A 10,863-nucleotide genomic window follows, 5' to 3' on the forward strand; every position below is an offset into this window, starting at 1 on the left:
TAAAAAATTTGTGTTAGATTATTTTTACTAAAAGTATGGAAAAAAAAAACATTATTTTTACTATGTAATATTTGTATGAAAAACAAAATATTATTTTTACTATGTAATGTTTTTTTAATGACTTTTTCATATGTTTAAACATAAATAATTGAACGTTTTAGTTTAAATCCGATGCAACTATTAACTTTAAATTTTTTCTTTAATTCGTTTTAGTTTTTATTTTTTATTTTCTCCACAAAATAAAATAATATCACTATTTTTTTCCATTAAGAACATATTCCTAATTTTACATTAAAAACTACTAATAAAATTTAAAATTTTGGCAAAATAAAAAATATTTAAATATAAATTTTACATTTAAAAAGATTTATTTTTTTCCATTAAGAACATATTTAAAGACCTAATTTTAGATTTCGATAAAATTTTCTTTCAACGTGAATTAAAAATAATTTTTTATTTTTAAAAATTTAAGTTACATTATTTTTACTAAAAGCATGAAAAAAAACACTATTTTTACTATGTAATATTGTTTTTATTAATGGCTTTTTTTTATATTTAAACATAAATAATTTGAGACTATGATGTAATATTTTAAAATCATAGTTGAACATTCTAAACTATATTTTAAAAATAATTATCATAATTTGATATGCATAAAAAATAGGTTGAGTTTATTTTGAACAAAGTGTGAGTTGTTTAGAAATATGCATAAGAAATAGGTTAGAAAATTTATATTTCTTTTTGAACAAAGTGTGAGTTGTTTGATTCCATTTAAAATCACCTAAATAAAATTTTTTATCCTAAAAAAAACTACCAAAGTAGTAATAAAATTACAAGGTAATTATTTTTAAAGAAATAGATAGAAACCAAGGAAGACATACTTACCATTTATTATATTTAATCAAATAAGACATACTCATTTTGATAGCTAAATACCATCCAAATACCAACCAGAAAAACAACAACATAGTACCAACCAAATACCAACAAGCGGTAAAGCGGACTACATTAAAGTTTATTATATTTATTAGAGTTATTTTTAATACTTAACCCCAACATATATAATACAATGTTAATCACATGTAAAAAATATATCAACTTATTAAAAGAAAAATATTGCACCTTACCAAAAAAAACTTTGCACCTTACTAAATATTGCAACTTACCAAAAAAAAAATTTGAATAATATCCACTGAATAAAATAAATATGAAAAAATTCAGTAAAAATTATCAAAAACTTAATTCAAAATTAAATAACAAAATATATCAATTTATCAAATAAAATACTATATGAAGATGGAAATAAAGCTAGAAAACGATCGATATTTGAAAATAAACAAAAGAAAATATTGTTTTGGAAGAAGAGGAAATGAGGGCTCGGACGATGAAGGAGAAGATGAAATGAGGGTTTAGGTGAAGGAGAATATAGTTGGGTGGAAGAAATGAAGGGAAGCTGATTTTTTATGGTAGACTAAATAACCCGTATAAGAACTCATGAATATTTTTGAAATTACAGCCAAAATGAACCAACATGATCTATATAGGGACAGAGGTTTGAATCATTAGGATAGTCATTAATACATTTAGGACTGGTCATCCTTGTGAAATTCCGACGGTAACTCCTCTGCAAAACCACCGTACGCGAACGGCGCCTCCGTCACAGAGTCGTTCTCTTCGACGGCGACGCTGCAACCCCTCTCTCGTGGCGGCGGCGCGATTCCGACGACGGCGAACCCAGGCTCATAGTTTTTCACCCACCAGTAGCGACTTCTAAGCTAGGAACAACGTTTGGCAATTATCCACAAACCGAAAACTTCATACCTGCCAGTTTGAACCCTTCCGATCAGAAACCAGATTCAAGCCTTTTCGGTTAGAATCAAATTAGGCTTTAACCCTTGGATCTCTTCACATTACAGTTTCAGATTAGATTCGAATTGATCTCATATGTCTTAAAAGCTTTTGAAATATTAGAGTACTGGGTAAGAGTGGTTGGCAACTTTCTCTTGTCATCCTTCGGTTCAAGTATTTCAGTCTAGAGCTTAACAATGGAATATTCTTTCTTGTTTAGGAACCTTTTTGAATTATTTTAGCAGCAAGTTCGGTAAGTAGTTTCTACTTGTGTTTGTTTATGATACAAGCTTGTGCATTTTGTATGATAAATTTGATTTAGTTTTATGCTATTATGAATTGTGTTCTGGCATATCTAAGCATGTGTTGATGTTGAGATTGGCTGAAAAAGCATGATGAAGTATGTTATGCAAATAATGGGATAAAAGCATGGTCTAGATAACATGCTATAGGATTGTGCTTTCTTGTGAGATTGTGAATCTAGTTTAGTGAGAAAAGGATCAGAGGACTTTGAGTTCTTGATGAAGAAAAGTAAGGTGAATCTCCGGGTCAAAATGGTTGAGGGGTGATATGCAATTGGTGGCGTCTTTCTGTAGTTTTTCAGCTTGGCAATCACCTACATGGAAAGCGTGGGGCAACTAGTGAGGCTGTTTGAAAAATGTAACTGTAGCAAAATTCTAGCTCAATTGCAATGTCTTACGGTCAAAGTTGGCCTTGCCCATGATAGTTTCTTCGCCACCAAACTTAGTGCTCTGCATTCAAAATACACCTCTCTTGTGCAAGCACATAAGGTGTTCGAAGAAACGCCGAGCAAAACAGTACACCTGTGGAATGCTCTTCTTAGAAGCTACTGCAAAGAGAATCAATGGGAGCAAACTTTACATCTCTTTCATGATATGGTATCTCATGGAATTAAAAAAGGGAAACCCGATAATTTCACAATTCCTATAGTTTTGAAGGCATGTGCAGGGTTGCAGGCCCTTAAATTTGGAGAGATGGTTCACGGGTTCATCAAGAAAAATGAGAAAACTGACATTGACATGTTTGTTGGGGCTGCGTTGATTGAACTGTACTCAAAATGTGGAAAAATGCACAAGGCACTTCGAGTTTTCATTGAATTTTCTCAACCAGATGTAGTTATGTGGACTTCAATGATAACTGGGTATGAGCAGGATGGAAATCCTGAAAAAGCAGTTGATTTTTTCTCTGAAATGGTGATGATCAAGCATTTAAATCCCGACCCTATCACGCTTGTCAGCTTAGCATCGGCATGTACTCAACTGTCAAATTCAAAGCTTGGAAGTAGCATACATGGCTTTATAACTAGACGAAATCTAGATTATGACTTACCTTTGGCCAACTCGTTGTTGAATCTATATGCGAAGACAGGATCTGTAAATGCTGCAGCCAACTTGTTTGAGAAAATGCCAACAAAAGATGTAATTACATGGAGCTCATTAATTGCTTGTTATTCTCACAATGGCGCAGCAGCTGAAGCATTAAATCTTTTCAATGAAATGATTGATAGGAAAATCAAATTCAATTCAGTTACAGTGGTTGGTGCATTACAAGCATGTGCCGTTGCATGTAACTTGGAAGAGGGAAAGAGGATCCATGAACTTGTTACCAGGACAGGTTTGGAGTTGGATATTTCAGTTTCCACAGCTCTAATTGATATGTACATGAAGTGCTGTTCACCTGAAGAAGCCATTGATGTATTTGAAAAAATGCCCAAAAAAGATGTGGTTTCTTGGGCTGCCTTGCTAAGTGGATATTCCCTAAATGGAATGTCATCCAAGTCAATGGCAACCTTCAATACCATGCTATTGAACAATATAAAACCTGATGCTGTTGCCATCGTGAAAATTCTTGTTTCTTGTTCAGATTTGGGCATTCTCCAACAAGCACTTTGCCTCCATGACTATATTGTTAAAAGTGGCTACACCTTTAACGTTTTTGTTGGAGCTTCACTCATAGAACTGTATTCAAAATGTGGTAGCATAGTTAATGCGTTGAAAGTATTTGAAGAACTGAAAGTAAAAGACATTGTTACTTGGAGTGCAATCATTGCAGGTTATGGAATCCAGGGACAAGGAAGAGAAGCTTTGAAACTGTTTAACAAAATGATAGAGACATCAAAAGTTATGCCTAATGAAGTAACATTTCTCTCATTGTTGTCTGCTTGTAGCCATGCTGGTTTGATTGAAGAAGGGATCAAAATATTCAACATGATGTTGTATGAATACAGAATAAAACCCAACATGGAGCATTACAGCATCATTGTCGATCTTCTCGGTCGAACCGGAGAACTCGACAGGGCTCTAGACTTTGTTCAGAAAATGCCAATTCCAGCAGGGCCCCATGTTTGGGGTGCCTTGTTAGGTGCTGCATGTATTCATCATAAATCTGAATTGGGAGAGATTGCAGCAAAGTATCTCTTCAAGTTAGATCCTAATCATGTTGGGTACTATACACTGCTATCTAACGTTTATGCTGTGGAGAAGAATTGGGACAGTGTGGGAAAACTTAGGAATATGATAAAGGAGAAGGGTTTGAAGAAGATGCTTGGGCAAAGTGTAATTGAAGCAGGAAGTGAGGTTCATAGTTTTGTAGCTGATGATAGATTACACCCAGAATCTGACCATATTTATAGGTTGCTAAGAAATTTGAATATTAATATGAAAAATGAAAGTTATGGCTCTAATTCAATATCTTATTCAAAAGGCACTGAGGACATTTTATTGTAAACAATTTCTTGTAGGGGATGTTTTGTAAATTGAGGAAACTACTCAAATTGAGTGGAAAACACACATTAGCCAGTGATTTGATTATATAGACTATTCATCAAAATATAATCCATCAATTCTCACAAGATTTGTGCTTAGCTTTGAGAATGTTAAAAGCACAACTAACCATCGGCAGATTTTTGCTCGGACCCCATTGTTGATTTGATTATATAGACTTTACAGGATATAATCCATCAATTCTCACAAGATTTGTGCTTAGCTTTGAGAATGTTAAAAGCACAACTAACCATCGGCAGATTTTTGCTCGGACCCCATTGTTGTGTTGTTGCATTCTTTACAGGAAGCAGGATAGGGAGGTGACTTTGCTCAAGTGGTTTGGGTAGGGGTTTGACTTTAGTTTTGCCAGCTCTCGAGGTTGCAAGGAGTCAATCGAGGTACGTCTCCTCCATCCACCTCTTTGTGAGAGATAGTGTTTAGATTTGTGCTATTTTGGAGTAAGAGAAATAATAGATTCTTCAAAGGTGTGTTCCATTGTTTGATTCTCTGTTTCTAGGCTTTCTTTAAATTATTCACTAGGTTGAGCTGGCTCCTTTTTTTTGTGGATTTACCCATTTTATATGCTCGTGTATTCTTTTATTTGTTTTCTCAATAAAAGTTCTCATAAAAAAACAAGTGGAGCAAAAAACAGAATTATTTGCTATGTTTTGAGAATTCATAGTCTCCTAGGAAAAGGAAAATATGAAGATTATTTCTTTGAGGTAACATTGATTAAGAACAGATAAAAAGCAACGGTTCCAGCAAGGTTGCTTCGATACATCTTCGGCCGACAAAACATGTTTAGTATGTAACAAATCGAATAAATTTGTGTATAAAAACACTTTTGAGATAATGTAACCAAACACATAAGTACCTTTATTTTAAGCCTTTTTTATAAAAAGTGTATAAATGAAATTGGCTTTTTGAAATATGTCCTTAGTTTTTTTTTCCTTTTTCTTTTTAGGTCAAATCGCAAAACCCGTCCTTGAAGTATTGTAGTAGTTGCAATACTATCGAACTTTCAATTGTAAAAATTGAGCTTTTAAAGTTGTACAAATGCAAAAATTGTACCCTTAAGTTTACAATAATTGCATAAATTGAATTCTCAAATGATAAAAATTAAACCTTTAAATTTATACAATTATTATAATTTCTACAATTATTTAAGTTTGAGGATCAATTTTAACACTTGTATAAGTTTGAGGCTTCAATTTATACAATTGAAAGTTTGATGATATAATTGTAATTACAATACTATCAATTTGTCCCTTTTTTGTATTTAAACTTGTTAAAATTATAATTGTACTACATACCCTAAAATTTTAATTTCATCCATTTACCTTAGACTTCCACAAGTGTTTCAAATAATGATCATGAACTTTGCTTAAAAGTATTTCTATTCTTTCAAAGTTTCAATAGTATTCTTGATCTTTGATAAATATTTCAAATTTATAGATATTTCAAAATTATCATCAAAGTGGAAATCACTAGAATTATAGGCAAAAGAAGAGACTTGAAACAATGTGGTGAACTTGAAGCAATGTGATTGTCTCAATTTTCATTTTAGGTCATAGTGATATGACCTAGAATGAAGACAACTTCTAATCTTAATCAACAAGCATAAAAATTATTGGTAAAAGAAGAAATTTGGAGGTACGAGTATTTGTAGGTTTAATATTTCTTTTAAAAAAATCAAAAATCAAATTATTAACAAACAAGACCTTAAATTTCATACGGTTTCAAATATCATTTTGTCTAACATTCTAATGAGTTTTCATTCTAATAACAAATCTAAAATGTTTATGATAGAAAATATTGCTATTGTTGAAAGTATAGATGTATTTCTTTTCTTTAAAAAAAAAAAACAAATGACAAAATTTAGGAATATATTCTTTTAAATTTAGCCTAAAACATAGTATATAAACTATAGGCTTATTATGCACTTTTTAAAATTGATGGACCTATTAACACAACTCTAAATGTTTGTATATTAAACTTTTTTTTAAAAAAATTTAACCTAGATTAAAGTCTTGGTTTTACAAGGGTGAAAATGGCTGTTACTTGCTAATTTAATGGTGCACAAAAAAGAAAATTTTCCTTTTTTCCCTAATATATATAGTTTTTTATTTCATAAATTTTTGTCAAATCGCTGGATCTAAATAGTTCTTTCCCAGAGCATGATGAAGATAATTCTTTGAATTCTTTCATAAGAAAGAATGATTATATGAGAAAGAATGGTTACATGGAGTTCTCAGCAAGACGGCCAAAGAGTTGGAACAAAATGGGATTCTTTAAATCTTCCTTCAGAAACTTCAAGTGCTATATCTAAAAGGAAGGGTGAAATCGAAATTGGTACCAAAGGTGGAAAGAAAATGAAGTTAGTGGATGGAAATATGATGGATTCACAAGACAGCAGAGGCTATTGGACAACCCTGCCCAGAACCATGAGAATCCTTTATTTCAATGCTCAAGGGTTGGGCAACCCGAGAGCATTCCGGAGGTTAAGAAAGCTCACTCGCTCTCACATAACTCATATAATCTTTTTATTTGAAATCAAAGGAGGAAATGATGATATGAATCGTATAAAAATCGTTGATAGATTTGATGGATGCTTAATGCTAGTGCTAAAGGGGCCTATGCATATTATGAAAAAAAAAGGAAATAATGGTCACTATTCATTCATATTCTTCCCATCATATAGATACTAATATTTGTTGGAATAAGAAACTCTGAAAGTTCACTGGTCTTTATGGCTTCTTGGAATCAAATAAGAAAAATCTTATTTTGGGAACTTTTGAAGAGGCTTCATAATTCGGATGACTCTCCTTGGCTAATCGAAGGTGACTTAAATGAAATTCTTTGGGATTATGAACAAAAAGATGTCCTAATAGATCATATTCCTCTATGAAAAAATTTAAAAATGTCATTGATGGTTGTAACTTAAAGAGCATTTCTTTTATCGGGGACATATTTACATGGTTTGCGCAAGACATGAAAAACGAATCTATGAAAGACTTGATAGGTACCTTTGTAATGATGCCTTTGATGCTCTGTTTCCTCACTTTAAAATAAATCATCTCGATTGGATTGGTTCTGACCATTTCCCAATTATGTATTTATTATAAAACAATCAAAGGTTATGTACTAAAGGTTATAACAAGTCTTAACTTTGAGGAATTTTGGACCTTACATGCAGAATGTAAGGAGATAATTACTTCTTGTGATTGGAATGATTCCTCAAATCCTCATAATACTCTGGAAGATTACTTTTCCAAGTGTTCACAACATTTCTACATTTGGGGAAGAAATAAGTTACACTAGAAACAAAATAGATTCTCAATTGTAAAAGAGAGTTGAAGGAGGAATATAATAAGGGTCTCATGATCAATTTGAAGGAACTCTTATACAAGAGTACCTCTGAGCGGAAGCGGATATTTCTAATTCATTCTAACAGAATTTTCACATATACATTCACACAAACAGATATGCATTAACACTACTAAATTACTCTGGCATGCTTTCAGAATAAATAAACAAGAGAACAAGACATTTACCAGTTGAAGACTCTCTTCTCGACAAAACTCGTTCTCACACGAACAGACTCCTTGCGCTCTCACTCGAACAACAAGTTATCGCTCAGCAACACCCCGATCGTCTACCACGAACGGTTTCACTCGAACAACAGTAAAATGGGGACGACACCACCACTCGGAGCCCTTAATATTCTCGGAGTGAGAATCCAAAGTGTGGACTTTGTTCGGATTTGGTAGAGATGAGGAGGAAAAGGAATCGTGTACAACGGTCAAGCAAGTGGGAGAAGGCAACGACTATCGTATAGTCAAGATGCTTGATCGTTTAGGCTAGGTACACGATCGTGTAGGAAAAGCTAGGCGATCGTTTAGTAAAGCTTAGGCACTAAGCGATCGTTTAGTAAAATGTAAGCGATCGTTTAGAGAAGCGTGCACGCAGGTGAGCGATCTTTTAGCAAATGTGAGCTTATCGTATATGCTCTCAATTACTAAGCGATGGAATGCTAACACCTCGTGAGCAATTTTTTTAGCGTGTTCTTGCAAAATGAAAAAAAATTCACTTTATTCTTCAGTTATGAAAACCGAATTGAACCTCCCACTAACGCATGGTTATGGAGAAAATGTCGGGCAATTATCCCATAATTTTCCAATTAATAAAATAATAAATATAATCATATTATATTCATAACTTATAGTATGATATCATATATCAACCATAATGTTTTCTCCTCTACTTGATATAAATCATATTTATATCCAATTTCCTCCAAATTAATGTATCTCATATATTTAGTCAATCATATCATATATAATTAATCAGTTCAATTATATCACATATAATCGAATTCCCTCTTGTCAATTTGAATATTTCAAACTGACCCAAAAACTTATTCCCAACTTGTATCCAAGCTACTAAGGGGACCTTATGGACCTATGGCTTGAAACTCCAACGTTACGTGAATAGCTGATTAAACTCTTTAGTCACGAGATCCACCATCCGTTAACTGCCAGGTATTCCACTAAAGACCAATAACTGAACTCTCCTTACCACAGATATATTTCTGTGTCCATTGGATATAACCAACCAATCATCAGTACGATAACCCTTCATAGATGCTCACAAGTACAGCTGGGCCAATTTACTATTTTACCCTTGCAGTTACGTCTTCTTAAGTACCACTGATCCCTCTAATGAACAATACAACATAGTCCTACTATGTGTGAACACCTCTTGGGCCATGAGAAGGTGTGTGGTGCCACATCGTTCAAGCCCCGGAATCAGCCCTTAAGGGAGCAATCCATCTACTTACCTCTGCTTCGGGGAAGGAGTGAATTCAATCTTGTGTAGCTGAGTTCCCGAATCCCAAATCAGATGAATCCTCAAAGTGATAGGTTTGAGTCGGAAAACTGGCCATTCACACCCATGTAAATCAGAGGACTGCCCTCAATGGCAGAAGTTCCCAACTCACTCAGGATTGAGGTCATGTTACCTATGATCATCCTAGTGAAGTGAAGTCTCTGTCATGAACGGTGTTATATAATGAGACGTTAGCACTTCGTGGTCAGGCCTTATACAAATTCTTTGTATAGGACGCCCCCGCCCGCATGTCCTTGCATGAATGATCAGGATCAGGCAATCTGTGACAAGTCACAACACTTGTAACCAATCCACAAAGCGGACTGTATCCGTAGCGTTACCAAGATAAGGTTTCCCTCCTATATCCATATACTACAGACCATTTTGGTTATCACTTAAGATATGATCCACTTGTATGTCACCACATACATGCTTAAGTTACATAATGACAACCATGGATTTTAGTTTATTGGTTTGTGGTAAAGTAAATAAAACATCCAATGTACAAAGTCAAGAAGTGAAGTAAATATCATATTATACATCACAAGCATTCATACAAACTATGTTTACAAATACAGGACACGAGACTTTAGGGCATCATCCCCAACACAAATTTGATAAAGTTCGTTGTTTAGAGTTTGAACATGATCATCTACTTGAAGAAGAGGAAATTTACGGGAAGCAACGGTCTAGGGAGGATTGGCTTCACTGGGGAGACCAAAATTCCAAATGGTTCTATAAAAAAGCTTCCTTACGGAGAAGCAAAAATGAAATATTTGGAATTAATGACAGCAAAGAAATTTGGAGTGAAGATCCTAAAATTATTGAAGAAACCTTTATCATACTTTGAGAGCATCTTCACTTCAATTGCTCATTCAGAAACTAACATAGAAGATATTCTATGTTCTATTTCTCCTAATATTTTCAAAGAGATGAATGATTCTCTATTCAAACCTTTTTCTATAAAAGAAATAGAGGATGTTGTACAACAGATGTTCCCAACAAAAGCTCCATGACTCGACATATTTTCTGCAATATTCTTAAAAAATACTAGAGTATTGTGGTAAAAGTACAATTAAAAAGTGTCTTGATTTCTTGAATAACAAAAAACAAAAGATATTCATTCTATTAATTATACTAATATTATACTTGTTCTTAAAATTTCTAACTCATCTTCTGTTGGTGATTATAAGCCGATTAGCTTATGCAATATTTCATATAAGATAATAACTAAACATATTGCAAATAGGTTGAACCTTCTTAATCACTTAATTTCTTTGTCTCAAGCTGTGTTTATTCCAGGTTCTTCTATTCATGATAATATTATAATGTCATGAGTGTTTAC

General features: G+C 33.3%; 1 protein-coding gene and 1 long non-coding RNA gene across 2 annotated transcripts; both read left to right on the forward strand.

Moving 5' to 3' along the window:
- Window positions 1-1,840: 1,840 nt before the first annotated feature.
- Window positions 1,841-4,720, forward strand: LOC120091415 (Tetratricopeptide repeat (TPR)-like superfamily protein). Its single transcript, XM_039049434.2, has 2 exons — window positions 1,841-1,979; window positions 2,069-4,720. The coding sequence occupies exon 2, from the start codon at window positions 2,469-2,471 to the stop codon at window positions 4,593-4,595; it is 2,127 nt and encodes a 708-aa protein (XP_038905362.1). The 5' UTR covers window positions 1,841-1,979; window positions 2,069-2,468; the 3' UTR covers window positions 4,596-4,720.
- On the forward strand, window positions 1,978-6,306 carry LOC120091416 (uncharacterized). The gene is made up of 3 exons (XR_005485714.2): window positions 1,978-2,101; window positions 4,936-5,029; window positions 5,596-6,306. It is a non-coding gene; the product is annotated as an uncharacterized LOC120091416 (long non-coding RNA).
- Window positions 6,307-10,863: the final 4,557 nt, after the last annotated feature.

This window comes from Benincasa hispida, chromosome 11, assembly GCF_027475165.1.
Source record: "Benincasa hispida cultivar pf3 chromosome 11, pf3_genome.v1.1, whole genome shotgun sequence".
NCBI lineage: Eukaryota > Viridiplantae > Streptophyta > Magnoliopsida > Cucurbitales > Cucurbitaceae > Benincasa > Benincasa hispida.

Bases quoted from the DNA above. Each gene is read 5' to 3' on its own strand.
- LOC120091415 (XM_039049434.2), top strand. From the start codon at position 2,469: ATGGAAAGCGTGGGGCAACTAGTGAGGCTGTTTGAAAAATGTAACTGT.